Genomic DNA, 19220 nt, shown 5'->3' on the forward strand with positions numbered 1-19220 from the left:
GATTGTTTCCAATCCCCTTTGTCTATTTTTGGGACACATTCCTATTCACATTGCAGATATCTGAAATTTCAGAGAACTGTTTTTTCATCTTGCTCATGCCTCAAATGTATCAGGCATTGAAATGTAACGTGAGAAACCTGAAGTTAATAATTGCTTTAAGTCCCATTGTTGGCATAGTTCAGTGTGAAAAAAGTTACAAAAGGGGCGTCAGGGTTTTAGAAAGAGCACTGAAGTGATTTATTAGAGGTACCTGGGATGAAGGACTTCTGTTTTGTGGAGAGGCTAGTGAAGCTGGGGCTGCTGTTCTTGGAACAGAGAATGTCAAGGGAAGATTTAATAGAGGCGCTCAAAATCATGAAGCATTTTGATAGAGTAAGTCAGGAGAAACAGTGTCTACTGGCAGGAGAGTCGGTAACCAGAGGATACAGATTTAAGGTAATTGACAAAAGACCCAGAGAGGGGAAATGAGTTTCTATTTTACACAGTGAGTTATGATGATCTGGAATGCATTGCCTGAAATGGTGGTGGAAGCAGATTCAATAGTAACTTTCAAAATGGAATTGAATATAAATAATGAAAAACATTCAAGACTATAAGTAAAGAAAGGAGGAGTGAGACTAATTAGATAGCTCTTTCAAAGAACCGTCACAGGCACATAGTTCTGTGTTGTATAATCTATGATTAGAGTGCAAAATGAGCTTCAACGAAAGCAGAACAACTTATTAAAAGAAAAGTAGACTCTGTTCTACTAAACTGACCACCCAGTCTATTCCTCATGTTGGCCCCTGAAATGATTTTGCCCTTTAGTTTCTGTTGCTAAAGCCACTTTTTTTTTTTAAGAACATCTATTTTTCCTGGAGCAGGGAATTAGAGATGGGGAGTAAAGCAACTTGCAAGAAGAGTTGCAGTTTTCTACTGTATTTTTTTTGAGTGGCTGGGTGGGGGCGGGTAGTGGTTGGTAGAAGAGAGGAGAGGGCAACGATTATTAAGTTTTAGTGACAAGAGCAATTTGTAACTACGCAGATCAAACAGTCGGACAGCTGAACAAAGCTTTTAAAACCAACGAGCAGTTTTGCTGCTATTTCTTCCCATTGGTTCCATGATTGAATTGGACATTTACCAGCAGACAGCTGATGCTGATGCTGAACAAATGGTAACATATGGGCTATCTGTGTGTCATTCGTAAATAAAGGGGCCGCATTTGCTGATGTCATTAAATTATTCAAGAAAGAGAAAATCCAGAACAGTTTTGTCATTTTGTATTGATTGCTGTTGAGTTTTTTTTTAAAAGAATGTAATTTGGTTTTATTTGTTCTACTATCCAAAAACATTTTAACAAACTTATCTATTATTGCAAACAGGTAACGAACATGGTAAGTATTTTCAAAAGACCAACACTTATTTATTTTGTTCTGTACTTGGGTGTGGGGGAGAAATTGTTGTTTGCTTGACAGATTAGTTTTGTGTATGAGGTATACGCTCTCTGGGAGGGTTCACTGCTGCCTGCCTTTCTGAATCAGTGGTTGCGGTGGTACACATACCATCCTGCCCATTCCTTGCCAACCTGCATGTCTCCCCTGCCTGCCTGCCTGTTTGCTTCCCATATCTGAGCAAATTGCTTGACTCTTGTGCTTAAACGTGTTCATCTCAAACCCCATAATGAGAATTGTCCCAAATTTCGAGGCTCACAGTGAGAAATTAAACACTTGGGTATGCCAGAAATCTTAAGTAAAGACAGATTCCCTCTGATTAGATTTAAGATGCTACCTCATTACTGGAACCTATTTCCTCTGGGAGGTGGGAGTAAGGGGTGTCTGTTAAAAAGTAGAGGCAGGCCATTCAGGGGTGATGTCAGGAAGCCACTTATTCACACAAACGGTAGTGGAAATCTGGAACTCTTTCTCTTCCTTCCCCCCCTCCGCCCCACCCCAACCTCCAAAAAGCGGTTGGGACTGTGGGTCATTTGAAAGTTTCAAAACTGAGATTGATAGATTTTTACAGAAGCAAAGTACTGCAGATGCTGGGAATCTGAAATAAAAACACAAAATGCTGGAGCAGGTCAGGCAGCCTCTGTGAAGAGAGAAACAGGGTTAATGTTTCAAGCCTGTGACCGTTCTGATGAAAGGTCACAGACCTGAAACGTTAACTAATTTTTCTCTCCACAGAGATTTTTGTTGGTAAGGGCAATTACGGTTTATGGAACCCAAGGAGGGCCTATGGAGCCAAGATACAGATCATCCATGACCTAATTGAATGGCAGAATAGGTTTGAGGGGTGTTGAATAGATGCCTCCTCCTGTTCCTGTATGGAAGTAGGTTAGTTTGCAGGTGCATAGAGGCCTATTCCATTTGGTTCACATCAAACACATTGTAACGTATGAACTTGGGTCTTTTAGAGTAACACATTGGCATTTAAAAGATTGCAAACACCGATTCTAGGTTTCTGTTTTAGCTGGGCAATGCATGAGGAGCAACCAGCAAGTGCGTGTTGCATGGCTACGTTGAAAGCGCAATAGACCTTATACAGTGTGGATTTACAATGTCCAAATTTTAAACAGATCAAAAAATAAATAACAAAAAACAAAATTATTTTGGGTAATGGGTTACTACAGTTGTCCTCAGGACCTTTTGACTGGAACAGGGAGTTGTGGGAGAGAGGAATTAACTGGGCTTCTTGATACTAAGTGAACCCTTTGAGAAGTAGGTGGCAACTTGCATTTATACAGCACTTTTAAAGTAATAAAATGCCACAGGGCACTTTGCAGAAGTGTCATCAGACAAAATATGGCACCAAGCTACGAAAGGATATGTTTAAATAGGTGACCCCAAAGCTTTGTCAAATAGGTAGTTTTTAAAGAGCATCTTAAAGGAGGAGAGAGGGAGAGAGAATTTGAGAGATTTGGGGGTGTGAGGGAAGTTCCAGAACATAGGGCCTAGCCAGCTGAAGGCATGCCCACCAATGGTGGAGCGATGAGAATTACTTTCACATAGGGGGCCAGAATTGAAGAATTGCTGAGATCTCAGAGGGTTGCAGGGCTGGAGGAGATTAAATAGAATGGGATTGGAATGGGTGAGGCCATGGGAGGATTTGAAAACCAGGATAGGAATTGTAAAATAGAGGTATTACAGGGCCTATTGCCAATGTAGGCCTGCAAGCACAGGGGTAATAGGTTGAAGAGACATAGGACCAGCAAAGTTTTTAATGATCTCAGGCTTATTGAGACTAGTGATGCCCCTGCACTCGAACAGCCTGCTAACACTTGTGGGTAAAAGAATGTTCACTTGGACATGATAGATACCCAGTGCGTTTGTAACATCTGGGAACTGCACGACAGCACAAGTCATTACATTGAAGGAAGGAAGGAAGCAGAATTAAATTGGAATTTCCCTTTTTTAAAAAACAAAAGTGTACATTTTATGTGCTACCAGATCTAAATTACATTGGTTCATTGTGAGATTCACAAAGATGTGATGGGTCATGCTTAAAAAGATATAACAGCGAACTAAAATACTCAATGCTCCTGCTGCATACTAGTGAAAGTTTCTTATATTTTGATGTAATATTGTGAAGCAGACTATTTGATGCTTTCAGTTTTAATTTTGTAGGAGGGCTTTATTTTAGTGAAAATTGATCAGAAAAAAAAGTTTGATTCTTTTCACCTTGCATTATGTTTAAGAGCTGTTCCATAGAACATTACAGCACAGGAGGAGGCTATTTGGTCTGTTGTCTGTGCAGGCTGTGTGAAATCTATCCAATTAGTTCCACTCCCCTGCTCTTTCCATATAAACCTGTAAATGTTTCCTTCTCAAGTTTCACATGCAGTTCCTGTTGTAATGTAGGAAAATACACCAGCCAATTTACACACAGCAAACTCTTACAAATTGCAGTGAGATAAATGACCAATCAGTTTATTTACATGGTGGTTGAGGGATAAATATCAGCTAGGATGCTGGGGAGAAATTCCTCTGCTCTTTGAAATAGCAACCACGGAATCTTTTACCTCCACCTCCACCTGATGGGCCTTAGTTTAACATCTTCTCTGGAAGATCGCCCCTCTGACAGTACAGCTCACAATAGCAGGTCAGAGGCTGGGAATTCTGCAGTGAGTAACGCACTTCCTAACTCCCCAAAACCTATCTGCCATCTACAAGGCATAAGTCAGGAGTGAGATGGAATACTCTCCACTTTCCTGGATGAATGCAGCTCCAACAACACTCAAAAAGCTCAACACACCCAGGACAAAGCAGCCCACTTGATCAGCACCCATCCACCAGCATCCACTCTGTCCACCCATTTAAAACAAATGTGCAAACACTTGTGTTGCAATGGAAAGCCACTTGAATACATTAGATAGTCATGTACTATCACCCAGGAGTGATTTCTGAAGCATTTTCTCATCTATAAAAATGGCTCCAATTCATGGAACACACAAACAATGATCAGAACCTCGAATGCCGAACCTGACACACATCCAACTACAATAGCTGGATTAAAAGGAACACTTTGCTTAATTATTTGAAGAGATTGATCAGAGTAGATAGGGAGAAACAGTTTCCATTGGCAAGAGGGGTCAGTAAGCAGAGGACGCAATTTTTATGATCTGGAAAGTGCTGCCTGAAAGGGTGATGGAAGCAGATTCAATAGAAACTTTGAAAAGGAAATTGAATATATATTTGAAGGGAAATTATTTGTAGGGCTTTGGGGAAAGAACAGGGGTAGTGGGACTCAGTGGATAACTCTTTTAACAAACCAACACAGTCACTTGGGGCTAGATGACCTCTTTCTGTGCCATATGACTCTGTGAACTCGGCAAGTTTCACAAGAAAAACAGAGAATGCAAAACAAGGATTGGGAGAGGGAGTTTAAGGTGGACGATTGTGATTGAGTTCATGGGAATAACAGAGTCAGCAGAGTCAGATTTAGTATGTTTCCTCATTTTAAAAGATAAATATTATTGGAAATTATTGCTTGCTTTTGGGTTATTGGGCAAAGCACACAGCTCTTGATGCATTGGAACACAGTGTAAGAGTGTGTTGTGTTCTGTTTCAAGGATCAAGCAGTGAAGGACAAAGCTCTTCAGAGCATGGCAGCAATGTCTTCTGCACAGATCGTATCAGCAACAACCATCCAGCACAAGCTGGGCCTACCAGGTATCGCTCGCCCATCATTTCAAGCAGCACCTGGGGTAAGTGATGCGGATTTAAAGCAAAGCCTTGAATTGGGGCTGCCAGGCACTTGCTTATTATCGGGGCTGAAAGGGTTAAATTATTAGCACAGGTTGTATGAACTTGGCTTGTTAAAGGTGCTATGTCATTTCAAGTTGTGGTATTCCCATGAAGTTGAGGGGTAATCTAATCGAGGTGTTTAAAATGATAAAGAGATTTGATGGGATAGATAAAGAGGAACTATTTCCTCTGGTAGGGAGTATGAAACGAGAGGGTGCCATCTTGAAATTAGAGCTCGGCGGTTCAGGAGTGAAGTCAGGAAGCAATGTTTTCAAACAAAAGGTACTGGAAATCTGGAACTCACTTACCCTAAAAGGCTACCGATCCTGGGGATCAGTGGAAATTTTCAAAGATGGGGAACCAAGGGCAGTAAATGGAATTTAGATAGAGACCAGACATTACCTAATTAAGCGATGGAACAGATTTAAGGGGCTCAATGGCCGCCTCCTGTCCCTACGTTCCCGTAGGAAATAAATTTTCCTCTTCCTGCTATTTTCTCTCTGTCTCTTTACCCCATTTCCCCCCCCATATCCCTATTCTGCTTCTCAAATTTTCCCCATGAAACAGTTCCATTGATGTAGGAAGCAGAGGAGAAAAGAAGAAAGTGAAAAGCAAGAGGAGAGAAAGTAAAATAAGAGCAGGAACGAGAGAAAGAGAGGGATGGGAGGAGAAATTCTTTACCCAATCTACCACGCCTTAGTTAGGACGGCATGAGAGACTGATATTTCCTTGGAGGGGGCCAGAGCCCCTCAAAAATTTCCAAGAACCATAAAATTTCCTTTAGACATGCTGCCAAATGCAGAAATTGGCCTGAGCAAGCTGCAAGTGAAGTTTGCCAGCAAGACTCGAATAGTGGCAGTAAGGCCTGGGAGAGGGAAGTACACAAGGTACAAAACACGGGATCTGTGCCCTGTGGAGGCCCACGCTCAATATGCAGCTTTTGCCATTCCTGTCATCGGCAGCACAGCCCCTGTCCATTGCAAGTGACCTCCTCACGCCTTGTGTGTGAGAGCATGGTTACATTGACTCCTCTAAATCTGGAACGCCCATTGTGCACCCCATTAGGACAAAGTTCCAGCACTTGAGATCTGATTGTCCTGGAGCAAGAGCTGGAGTCTGTGCAGCGGTTTGTTTTGACAGGCTGCATTCTGAGTAATGTAGTCCACCCTTGGTCGTGTTCTCACCCTCCTGCGCAGACAATAGCCCACTGAAGGATCTCAGGACTCAAAGCATGTTGTGAAGGCACTTGATGGAAGCCAACATGGAAGGAATGCAACAAAACGCAACAGGCGTGACAGAGTGAGTGGTTCATGAGAGTGAAGTAAAACCAATTCTTGGCAATGATATAAGACTCTAATTGTAGTAAGTGGTATAGATAGTCCGAACAACTATGAGAAGTTCAGAAACACAGGCATTCTTTTCCATGCCATGTCATAAGTATAGCTAATTTTCAGATAATTTTTCCCAGAAGTAGTACAATTGTTCAGTTGAGTTTCTTGTTGATACAACTGGAGTTGAAGTTGATGCTGTATTTGTATAACCTGTTAGACACTTCTTTCTTTTGTGTCCAAGTATGTTTTGTAAAAGTTTTAAATAGAATCAACCTTGCATTTATAGAGTGCCTTCCACAACTTCACAAAAGTGCTTTTCAGCTACTGAGGTACTTTTCTGGGCAATGTTGTTATGTAGGGAATTCTGGCATCCAGTTTGTACTTAGCAAGATTCACAATCAGGACCAAATGCTCAGGTTGAAATTGGATTTTTGGTTGCTACGAGGCCCCTTAAGTTCCGAAATGGAGTTTGCAGCACATGCACACAGTTCTGACGCAAAGTCTCCCAAATGCCACATTGGTAAAGGGGTTAGTGGCACATATCTAATGTTTCCTGGAAATATGCAGAATCACCAAGTTATGACATAATCAGTGAGTAACATTGGCCTGATGACAGTGCTTTCATTTTGGAGCACCAGTCTTTAACCTGCGTCCCCTCTTAACCTGATGCAGCTGAGCACATGTTCAATGTGCATGATTGAGGGGGAGGGCTACAGTGGGAGGCGGTGGGAAGGTGGGTTGGATAAGGGGCCCGGAAACAGGAGAAGCACCAGGGGCCCATGATTTCTCTCCCTGACCCTGGTGTGCAGGATGAGCGGCCTCCAACGTGTCTCTCTTTCTCTTTCTCTCTCTTTCTTTTTCTCTCTCTTTCTCTTTCTTTCTCTCTCTCTCTCTTTCTCTCTCTCTCTCTCTCTCTCTCTCTATCTATCTCTATCTCTATCTATCTATCAATCACTGCTTTGAAATGATGTCGGAACCATTTTAAAACCTGCCAACATATGTAAAGTTAGGCCTGTAGTTTGTAACTTCTTTGACTTGCTCCTACAACGGGCTAGCGCAAACACAGTGGGCCAAATGGCCGCCTCCTGTGCTGTAAATTTCTAGATTCTGTGAAAGCTACATCTGAAAACTTGGTGATTCTCTGCCATGTGACTCTGTGTTCGATGATTTATTTCACTCTGTTTTTAAAGATCTGTTGTAATATTGTTCTCTTGCTAGAGCTATTCATTTCTTTGACACGTTTTCTGTTTTTCTCCAGTTCTGGCACAGTGTGATACCAACAGGGCAACCAGGATCCTCACAAGAGTAAGTAAAGCAAACAAATTTTAAGTTTTATTTGAGCTATGAGTGAATCCAAAATATCCCCATCTATTTCCTCCCATCCCCAGCTTCCATTTCCCCTGTTCAGCCTGTTTGGATGTCATATCATGGTTTATTCAGTCAAGGTGCAAGTGTCCCCCCCTCAGAAACTTTACATTACAAACAATGTGCCATGATCTTAACCTATCATCATTAGGATTTCACCTTCCCAAATTCTGGGTTTACAAATAATTATGAGATTTGCACTACAGTAAAAAGTTGCAAATTGAATCAAAACTTTATTTTGAAATTCTTTTTACTGAACTTGAAAACTGATTTCCTGCTCACGTTCTGCTGAGCCCCCAGAAAATTGGCATTCTTGCACCCGTTGTTGTGTTCCTAGAATGATGCAGCACAGAAAGAGGCCATTCAGCCCATTGTGCCTGTGCTGGCTCTTTAAAAGAGTATCCGATTGGTACCACTCTCCTCTGTTCTTCTCCCCACAGTCTGCAAATTTTTCCTTTTCAAATATTTATTCAATTTCCTTTTGAAAGTTATATTGAATCTGCTTTCATCACTCCTTCAGACATTAAATTCCAGATCATCACAACTCACTGCTTAAAATAATATTATGTGTGTATTTTTGGATATGCAACATTGACATATTTTAAAATTACTAAATTTGATGGGAGTTTCTTTTGTAGGTGCCAGCTGTGTTTCAGTAGGTAGCACTCTCCCCTCTGAATCAGAAGGTTGTGGGTTCAAGCCCCACCCTAGAGACTTGAGCCCGTAATCCAGGCTGACACTGCCAGTGTTGCACTGAGATAGTGCTTTACTGTCAGAGGTGCTGTCTTTCAGATGGGACATTAAACCGAGGCCAAGTTTGCCCCCTCCAGTGGACGTAAGTAATCCCATGACACTATTTCAAATAAGAGCAGGAGGGTTCTCCCCAGTGTCCTGACCAATACTTATCCCCCAGCCGACAGATTATCTGGTGATAATCATGTGCTGTTTGTAGGTGCTATCTGTGTGCAAATTGGCCCATGAGATTCAAACAGAGCAATCTGGCAAGTAAGAAATAGCAAGGTCATTGTGGCTGCAATGTCTGGCCATGTTCCCAGGGGTGGCTGCTGGGAATGGACCAGATTAGTTTAGGTTAGTTTGAGTCCCGGGATAGATTCTGGCTCAATCTATACACTCCATGTTAGTTCTTACCATTTTATAGTGCAAAACCTGAGTTATTTATTGAGATTCCACTTTGATGTGATGATTGGTATACAATTACATTCACTTTATTTTCCTACAGTGTGAAGCCCTTTGCTCAACAGCCCTACGCAGGCCAACCAGCAGTTACAACACCCATTTCAGGTAAGAAACACACCTTTCTTTCTTTCTCTCTCTTCTCTCTATCCCCTTCACTTTCTCTGCCCACCACCCCCCTTTCTCTCTCTCTCTCTCTGCCTGCCCTTCTCCATCTTCCCCCCCACCAATCCTCCCTCTCTCTCTCTCTCTCTCTCTTTCTAAACTTCTCACTGCCTTTTTAAAAACCTACTCAGGACCCAAATCTGACCAAGCTTTTGGGCACTCCTCCTGACCAATTATGCTTAAACCTATTTGTGACATACCACGGGTTAATTCTTGTGTTAAAGGTGCAATGGTCAACTGATACTCCAAAATTGTTTTTAGTACTAAATTTTTCTATCATCCAATACTTTTGATTTCCAGGAGAAAGTGATGGTTGGCTGCTGCCTTCTTGAATTCTTTGATGGAGGTTGATGCAGCTGAGTGACTACATCAGAGAGCAACTGAAAGATAGTTCTTTCAAAGAGTCAGTTCAGGCACGATGGCCTTCTGTGCTGTATGATCCTATGTTCTTATTTTCTGGTTATATTTATCAAGGGTCAGATTTTTGTTATGTTTTGTGTGTGCAGGTTATGAGTCCACAGCTGCCCCAACCCCCTCAGTCCCAGCATGGCAGGGCCGCTCCATTGGAACGTCGAAACTTAGACTCGTGGAATTCTCGGCTTTTCTCGAACAGCAGAGGGATCCGGACTCGGTGAGTCTCCTACGTATCATTTGAAGGTGTTATCTTTGCTTTGCGTGAAACTATATGCAAAGATCTCAACATTTGACCTCCCTTTGATCTTAAGTTTATGGATAGTGACGTTGCAAACTGTATATCCTAAAATATTGCAACTTTCATATCTGGAGTATGGCATCCTGAACTTTGCAACCTGTGCATCTACAAAAAAACCAAGAAAGAATGTCTCAGTTTTTCTACACACACGTGCTGATTTTAAAGATAGTGATGTTCTTCATAGGGGCCTTAATGAGCTTCTACCAAATCTTCCCCCAGCCCACCTCCAGTATTTGTCAGAGCTGTAATTTTCAATGGCTTACTATCTCTACTGAAAGTGCAGGAAGGGGTATTTGATAGCGCTGTGATCAGGGCCATAACATCACTGAACACTTCCTACCATTATTCTCGAGCCCAATTTAAGTTTGAAAATTTTATTGAAATATAAGTCTAATATTCTGATCAGCAGTGAGATACAATGGCCCAAATCTTCTGGTCTCCAGACTGTCAAAGACCGGACACGCAACAGAAGATGTGTGTCAGGACCCCGTGGAAGTCTTGGCGCTGGACATATGTTGGAATTGCCCGGGAAGTTTAAACATCCGATGGGGGCTGATTCCCTGCTGCCCAGGACCCTCCATAAATGTCTCCGTACCTGGGCTTAGGGCAGAGACTTGGGTCAGATACGGGGGTTTACTTGGGTACTTTACCCAGGAAATGTTAGACAGTTTAATACCTGGTCTAATAGCTGTCTGAGCATCACAACAAGCCCCACAACCCCCCACTCCTAAAATCATCTCCTCACCCCTGGCCATCCGACTACTCCCCCAAACCCAATCCTCACCCCCCTCCACCACCCGCCTAGCCCCCTGACCCCACCTGACTACTTTCCCGACTACTCGAATACTGGACCAAGGGCAAGACCTGACTACCCATCTCACCTACCTACCCATTCACTCACTCACCCATTCACTCATTCATTAAAAGACTTTGACCTTTAAAAACTAACTGAATACGGCAGCTACTGTGTGCCCTCTCCTTTCGCCGACTCTACCACGCTCGCTGGACTTACCCTGGAGCTGCTGCGCTGCCCATTTCTGCTTCAGCTGGGGAGAACCCGGAAAAAATGGGCAATATAGCCAGGTAGGGAAACAGTTTGTGAGCAGCGGCCATGTGCCTAGCATTGTTGCTGGCCAGTATTATGAAAAAGTGCTCATATCTTTTTCTACTCGGTCCTGGTTTTGGAATCACTGGAAAGGTTGTCATTTATTCCCCAACTTTAGTTTCCCTAACTGTCTTGCTAGGCCACTTCAGAGGGCAGTTAAGAGTCAACCATATTTGTGTGGGACTGGGGTCGCATATAAGGACCCAGGCTGCATAAGGACAGCAAATTTCCTTCCCTAAAGGGATATTAGCGAACCAGTTGGGTTTTTACAACAATCCAATGGCTTTGTGGTCACTTTTACTGATCTCCTGGATTTTAGTTATTCTGAATTAGATTCTCAAACTGCAACTGGGATTTGAACTCGCGTTCATTGGATTATTAGCCCGAGTCTCTGAAATAGCTAGCCACTTGGTTATCTTTTAATTTGTGAACCTACAGTGTTTGGGTTGGAATGGCTTCTATAAAAATGATGACTTTGTAACTTTTTTATCAACAGTACAACAAGCACCTCTTTGTACATATTGGACAGACCAACCATTCCTACAGTGACCCTTTGCTTGAATCCGTGGATATTCGCCAAATTTACGATAAATTCCCAGAGAAGAAAGGTGGCCTTAAAGAATTATATGGGAAAGGACCCCATAATGCTTTTTTCCTTGTGAAATTCTGGGTAAGTGTGTGAGCTCCTCTTCAGTGCTTTCTTTGCACACTTTGTCAAGATGTGACTACCTTGGCTCAGTGGACAACACTCTCACTTCTTAAGTCGAAGATCATGGGTTCAAGTCCCACTGCAGAGATTCGAACATAATCTAGGCTGACACTCTCAATGCAGTGCGGAGGGAACACTGTCTTTCGGGTGACACATTAAACCGAGGCCCCATTTGCCTCTTTGGGTGGGCATAAAGAGAGTTGATGAGGGGGAAAGGAATAGAAGGATATGCTGCTACTGTTAGATGAAGTAGAGCGAGTGCGGGCTTGTGTGATATAAGTACCAGCATGGACCACTTGTGCTAAGTGACCTGTTCCTGTGCTGTGAAAGATTCCACAGCAATCTTTGTGGTTTTGAAGTACTTTGGGATGTGTTGAGGATGTGAAAGGCAACATATAAGTGCAAGTCTGTTCTTTTATTCCTAGTTTATTGCCACAGTGCTCAGCTGCAGTCTTGTTTTAGACACTCTGGCATATTTCTTCCCATTAAAGTTGGTTCCTACTGGAATTCTAATCACAACCTAGGTGAAACTCTCATAAAGAATAACACCGGGTGAAACTCTCATGAAGGATTGCACCGGGCTGATCAGGTGAAGTTTTATTAACTACAAGAGTTTGCCTCAGTAGGATTCAGTGTTTCACCCTAATCTGAGTGTGTAAAAGCACTTCCAACAAATTTAAAAAAAAAATACAGACAGGGGCACAGACACAATGACATCTAACTATTTATTTAGCTAAATAAGGATGTTTACCTCTGATAATGTTGCTTGGTGTTGCTAAAACATTAATTAAGTCATTTTCCTGCCATTGGTGCTTACAATTAATTCTCTTTCTATAGCTAGTGGGACAATATGGTTTGAGCCAGAGATATCTCCATCACTGGATTGCCAACTCACTTGGATATATTCCTGGAGGTTTCATCTCATGGCTCCTCCGCCTCCTACTGCCCCACCACTACACTGCTACCGTTGGCCACCTGATCTCTCCATCCACGCAGCACATTGTCTTCCAATGGCCAATCAGAAAGCAAATAAACCCTTTGCTACCCAATTGGTTGGTTCTTGACTGAAAGGCTCCTTCGAGCAGAGAAGGTTAAGAGGAGATTTATTAGAGGTCATGAAAGGTTTTGATAAATAAAGAGAGATTTTTTCTAGCGCCAGTATGGCCAGTAACCTGAGAGATTTAAGATAATTAGTAAAAGAACCAGAGGGGAGATGAGATTTTGTTTTATACAACAATTTGTTGTAATCTAGAATGCGCATCTAAAAGGGCAGATTCAATATTAACTTTTAAAAAGGGGAATTCTTATAAAATATTCAAGGAAACATTTTACAGGACCATGGAGAAAGATCAGGGGCAGTGGGACTAATTGGATAGCTCTTTCAAAGAGCTGGGACTGGCACAATAGGCTGAATAGCCTCCTGTATCTTGATTTTACGATTCTATAAACAGACTATTTCCCTATCTTCAATATTATATGTAATATAACATTACATTATAATGTAATTATTATTACATTAATAATAAAAGAAAATGAAAAGAAATGCTCCTCCAATTTTTGTGTGCTCACAGAAATCTTGGATGGTTGGCAACCGCTAAATGTAACTGCATCACAAATGTTTTACTTTAGGCCTTCCAGGAAGTTGGAATTTTTCTAAGCCTTGTTGAGAGCTCCTGACCCTTGGTCACTTCCTGGCTGCAAAGAGCTCCATCTAGTGGCCTGGCCAAGAGCTCTCAAAATGACATCTGGTCAGCTATCGTTCAATGGCACACAAAACTGTGAATTTAAGCTGAAACCCAAGGAAATAATCTTGTGGCTCTATGGACTGACTTATAGACTGACTGCCTTTTTATTTGGCTTTTGCAAGGTTTGTAGCTGCAGAACACTTTTCAGCATGATATTTTGTTTTTTTAGAAAGCAGCATCGCCAGGTTACTAACTGGTAGACAATCATGGAATCTTAGTACAGAAGGAAGCCATTCGGCTAATCGTGTTTGTGCCAACTGTTTGGAAGAATTATCCAATTAGACTCTCTGCCCCCTCTATCCCGTAGCCCTGCAATTATTTCTCTGCCAAATATTCATCCAGTCCCCTTTCTGAAAGTTACTATTAAGTCATCTTCCACCACACTTTCAGGAAGTACTTTCCAAATCATGATAACTTGCTTTATTTTTTAAAAAATCTCCTAATCTTCTTTTCTTGGTTCTTTTGCTAGTTGCCTTAAGTCTATGTTCTTTAGTTACTGACCTCTCTGTCTGTAGAAGGGGTTTTCATTAAAATCTGTCTCTATATGTAGTTGGTGTCATTTGACGAAGGAAATTGGATAAGTTGTCAAGAAAGCACTATTTTGGGAATACTTCGAGAAACTCATGAAAGCAAAGACCAAATGATAGAGGCTATCTTCTTGTTTTCAAATTCATTCTTGACCCAACCCCTTTCTATCTCTGTAACCTCATCTAGCCCTACAACCCTTCCATATATGTTTCCTCCACCAACTCTGGCCTCTTTAGCATCCCTATTTCCTTCACTTAATCATTGGTGGCCGTGCCTTTAGCCACCTAGGCTCAAAGCTCTGGAATTCTCTCCCTAAACCTCTCCACCTCTCTCTTCCTTTCAGACGCTCCTTAAAGGCTACCTATATCTCCATCTTTGTTTCTGTGTCACATTTTGTTTGATAGCACTCCTGTGAAATACTTTGGGACACTTTCCTATGTTAAAGGCACTTTAATGGAACAGTGGACTGCCTTCAAAGAGGAGATAGTTTGGGTACAGTCAAGGTACATTCCCAGGAGGGAGAAAGAAAAACAAATCCAGATCTCCTTGGATGAGGAAAGTGATAGATGGTAAGATGAAACAGAAAAAGCTTGCATGTGACAAATGTCAGGTGAATGATACAAATGAGAACCAGACTGAATGTGGAAAGTTCAGTGGAGAAATGAAAAAAGAAATAAGCAAAGAGAGAGTATGAGAAGAGATGGCAGCTAACATAAAAATGAATCCAAAAGTCTTCCTTAGTCATATAAATAGTAAAATGTTGGTAAAAGGAGAAGTGGGGCCAATGGGGACCAAAAAAGAGGTTTATATATGGAGGCCAGGGGCATGGCTGAGATACTAAATGAGTGCTTTGCATCTATCTTTACCAAGGAAGAAGATGCTGCCCATGTCATGGTGAAAGAGGGGGTAGTTCAGACACTGGATGAGCTAAAAATTGCTAAAGAGAGGAGGTATTGGGTAGGCTCGCTGTGCTTAAAGTTGATAAGGCACCAGGGTCAGATGAGATACATCCAAAAACACTGAAGAAAGTAGGCATGGGAATTGCAGAGGCACTGGCCATAATCTTCCAATCCTCCTTCGATACAGAGAATTGCAAATGTTACACTTTGTTCAGAAAAGGGTGCGAGGATAACCCCAGCAACCATAGGTCAGTCAGTTTAACCTCAGTGGTGGGAAAGTTTTTAGAAATGAAAGTTTTGGACAAAATTAACTGTCATTTGTACAAATGTGGATTATTTAAGGAAAGCTAGCATGGATTTATTAAAAGCAAATTGTGTTCAACTAAGGTGCTTGAGTTTTTTGAGGCTACAGAGAGGATTGATAAGGGTAATGTAGTTGATGTGGTGTACATAGACTTTGAAAAGACATTTGATAAAGTGCCTCATAACCGCTTGTCAGCAAAGTTGAAGCCGAGGGAAGAAAGAGGACAGTGGCGATATGGATACAATGTTGGTTAATTGACACGAAACAGAAAGTAGTGGTGAATGGTTGTGTTTGGGATTGGAGGAAGATGTATAATGAGGTTCCCTAGGGGTTGGGGTTAGGCCAACTACTATTTTTTGATCTATGTTAATGACCTAGACTTGGGTGTACAGGACTCAATTTCAAAATTTGTGGGTGACACAAAACTTCAAAGTTTGCGAACTCTAAGGAGGATAATGATGAATTTCAAGGGGACTTGGGCTGGAATAGGCAGACAAGTGGCCGATGAAATTTAACGCAGAGAAGCATGAAGTGATTAATTTTGGTAGGAAGTATGGGAGAGGCAATATAAAAAAACAATTCTAAAGGGAGTGCAGGAGCAAAGGGACCTTGAAGTATTGTACACAAATCATTGAAGGCAGGGCAGGTTGAGAAAGTGGTTAATAAAGCTTATGGGATCCTGGGCTTTATAAACAGTGGCATTGAGTACAAAAGCAAACGAGTTATCATTAACCTCTCTAAAATCGTGGTCCACCCTCAACTGGAATTTTGTGTCCAATTTTGTACACATTTTAGGAAGGATGTGAAGGCATTAGGGTGCAGAAAAGAGTCACATGAATGGTTCCAGGGATGAGGAATTTCAGTTGTGTGGAGAGATTGGAGAAGCTGGGGCTAATCAAGAGAAGATTAAGAAGAGATTTGATAGAAGTTTTCAAAGTCATGAAGGGTCTGGACAGAGTAGATAGGAAGAAACTGCTCCCATTGGCAGAAGGGTCAAGAACCAGAGGACACCAATTTAAGATGATTGGCAAAAGAAGCAACGGCGGCATAAGGAAAAAAAATAATGCAGTGAGTGGTTAAGATCTGGAATGCTTTGCCTGAGAGTGTGATGGAGGCATAGTCAATCAAAGCCTCAGATAGAACAGGATTGGATAATTATCTGAAGTGAAAATATTGCTCGGTTATGGGGAAAAGGCAGAGAAATGGGACTAGATGAGTTGCTCTTGCAGAGACCTGGCATGGATTCAATGGACCAAATAGCCTCCTTCGGTGCTGTAACCATTCAATGATTCTATTGTTACATGAGATTCAATCACATGGAGGTTATAAAACAGGGATCTTTATTCCACGAACATCCAATCTTGATAAACATTAATGAAAACGCTTGATTCCAAGAAACAAACTATTTACAATGGACATTCGTAGCTGACACTTCAGAACCACCAAGATAGCATCGAGAATTTCTGACCTCTAATCATCTAAATAGTAGAGTTCAGTTGGTGGAGCTCCTATTGCTAATTCCCCATGACCCACGTGAATCAGATTACCTTGCCTCCCAGAGAGGAACGGAATCTTCCTCTCCTGTGGCTTCTGGGACTCGGGAATGCTGTCCAGAGGGCCTAACTGGGCCTCCCTGATTGGCCAAGCTGTCTGGTCTAAATTTCAAACAATGCTTGACAATTAACTGTCAGTCACCATCAGTGGTGCATTCTCCATGGCAATGCCACTTGCCAACCAATGAGCACTCCACATACAGTATAAATTGTTGTTTTCCCCTTAGTTGTTATTCTTGCAAGTGTCTTGATGAGTGCAAGACAAAATGCTTAGACATGTCTCTTTTTTCAGCAATACTCGAGTTCTGAACAACAAAACGACTATCTTGAGTGTTGTTGGAGCTGCACTCATCCAGGCAAGTGGAGAGTGTTCCATCACACTCCTGACTTGTGCCTTGTAGACAGGCTTTAGGGAGTTAGGAGATGAGTTACTTGCTGCAGGAATCCTAGCCTCTGACCTGCTCTTGTAGCCACAGTATTTATATGGCTAGTCCAGTTCAGTTTCTGATCAATGGTGAGCCTCAAGATGTTGATAGTGGGGGATTCAGCGTTGGTAATGCTTTTGAATGTCATGGGGTAATGGTTAGATTCTCTCTTGTTGGAGATGGTCATTGCCTGACACTTGTGTCGCGAATTTTACTTGCCACTTGTTAGCCCAAGCCTGGATATTGTCTAGGTCTTGCTGCATTTGGAGATTGATTGCTTCAGTATCTGAGGAGTCGTGAATGGTGCTGAACGTTGTGCAATCATCAACGAATATCCCCACTTCTTACCTTATGACGGAAAGAAGATCATTGATGAAGCAGCTGAACTGAGGAACTCCTGCAGTGATGCCCTGGAACTGAGATGACTGACTCCAACAATCACAACCATCTTCCTTTGTGCTAGGTATGACTCCAATTATTGGAGAGTTTTCCTTCTGATTCCTTTTGATTCCAGTTTTGTTAGGGATCCTTGCTGCCACACGCGGTCAAATGCTCTCTTGATGTCAAGGGTTGCCACTCTCACCTCGCCTCTGGAGTTCAGCTCTTTTGTCCATGTTTGAACCAAGGCTGTAATGAGGTCAGCAGCTGAGTGACCCTGGCAGAACTCAAACTAAACGTCAGTGAACAGTTTATTGCTAAGCAAGTGCTGCTTGATAGACTGTTGATGACCCCTACCATCATTCTACTGATGATTGAGAGTAGGCTGATGGGGCGGAAATTGACCGGATTGGATTTGTTCTGCTTTTTGTGTACAGGACATAACTGGGCAATTTTCCACATTGCCAGGCAGATGCCAGTGTTGTAGCTGTACTAAAGCAGCTTGTCTAGGAGTATGGCAAGTTCTAGAGCACAAGTCTTCAGTACTATTGCCAGAATATTGTCAGGGCCCATAGTCTTTGCAGTGTCCAGTGATGGAGTGAATCGAATTGGCTGAAGACTGGCATCTGTGATGCTGGGTTAACCTGGAGGAGGCCGAGATGGATCATCCACTTGGCGTTTCTGGCTCAAGATTGTTAAAGTGCTTTAGTCTTATTTTTTGCACTGACGTGCTAGGCTCCCCCATCATTGAGGATGGCGATATTTGTGGAGCCGCCTCCTCCAGTGAGTTGTTTAATTATCCACCGCCATTCATGACTCGATGTAGCAGGACTGCAGAGGTTAGATTTAATCTGTTGGTTGTAGAGTTGCTTAGCCCTGTCTATCTCACTTGCTGCTTATGCTGTTTGGCATGCAACCAGTTCTGTGTTGTAGCTTCATCAGGTTGACGCCTCATTTTTAGGTATGCCTGGTACTGCTCTTGGCATGCCCTCCTGCACGCTTCATTGAACAAGGGTTGATCACCTGGCTTGGTGGTAATGGTAGAGTGGGGGATATGCCGGGCCATGAGGTTACAGATTGTGGTTAAGTACAATTCTGCTGCTGCTGACGGCCCACAGCGCCTCGTGGATGTCCAGTCTTGAGTTGCTAGATCTGTTTGAAAGCTGTCTCATTTAGCATGGTGGTCGCGCCACACAACACGATGGAGGGTATCCTCAATGTAAAGATGGGACTTTATCTCCACAAGGACTGTGCGGTGGTCACTCCTACCGATACTGTCATGGACAGATGCATCTGCAGCAGGTAGGTTGATGAGGATGAGATCAAGTATGTTTTTCCCTCTTGTTGGTTCCCTCACTACCTGTCTCAGACAGAGTTTAGCAGCTATACCCTTTAGGACTCGGCCAGTTCAGTCAATAGTGGTGCTACTGAGCCACTCTTGGTGATGGACATTGAAATCCTCCACCCTGAATACATGCTGCACCCTTTCCACCCTCAGTGCTTTCTCCAAGTGTTGTTCAACATGGAGGAATATTGATTCATCAGCTGAGGAGGGGGACTTTACATGGTAATTAGCAAGAGG

At 42.4% G+C, this 19220-nt stretch overlaps 1 protein-coding gene across 4 annotated transcripts in view; it reads left to right on the plus strand.

Moving 5' to 3' along the window:
- tead1a (TEA domain family member 1a) overlaps positions 1–19220 on the plus strand; it is a 243881-nt gene that overhangs the window by 194611 nt on the left and 30050 nt on the right. For 3 of the 4 annotated variants that reach the window (XM_078549374.1, XM_078549375.1, XM_078549376.1), the window contains 6 exons: positions 1362–1373; positions 5051–5185; positions 7815–7861; positions 9162–9223; positions 9787–9911; positions 11594–11767. In XM_078549374.1, coding sequence (XP_078405500.1) covers positions 1362–1373; positions 5051–5185; positions 7815–7861; positions 9162–9223; positions 9787–9911; positions 11594–11767 — 555 coding nt within the window. The remainder of the gene's footprint in view (positions 1–1361; positions 1374–5050; positions 5186–7814; positions 7862–9161; positions 9224–9786; positions 9912–11593; positions 11768–19220) is intronic. The other variant, XM_078549377.1, reaches the window with a different exon arrangement.

The sequence above is a fragment of the Cetorhinus maximus genome, chromosome 9 (genome assembly GCF_964194155.1).
Source record: "Cetorhinus maximus chromosome 9, sCetMax3.hap1.1, whole genome shotgun sequence".
NCBI classification, from domain to species: domain Eukaryota; kingdom Metazoa; phylum Chordata; class Chondrichthyes; order Lamniformes; family Cetorhinidae; genus Cetorhinus; species Cetorhinus maximus.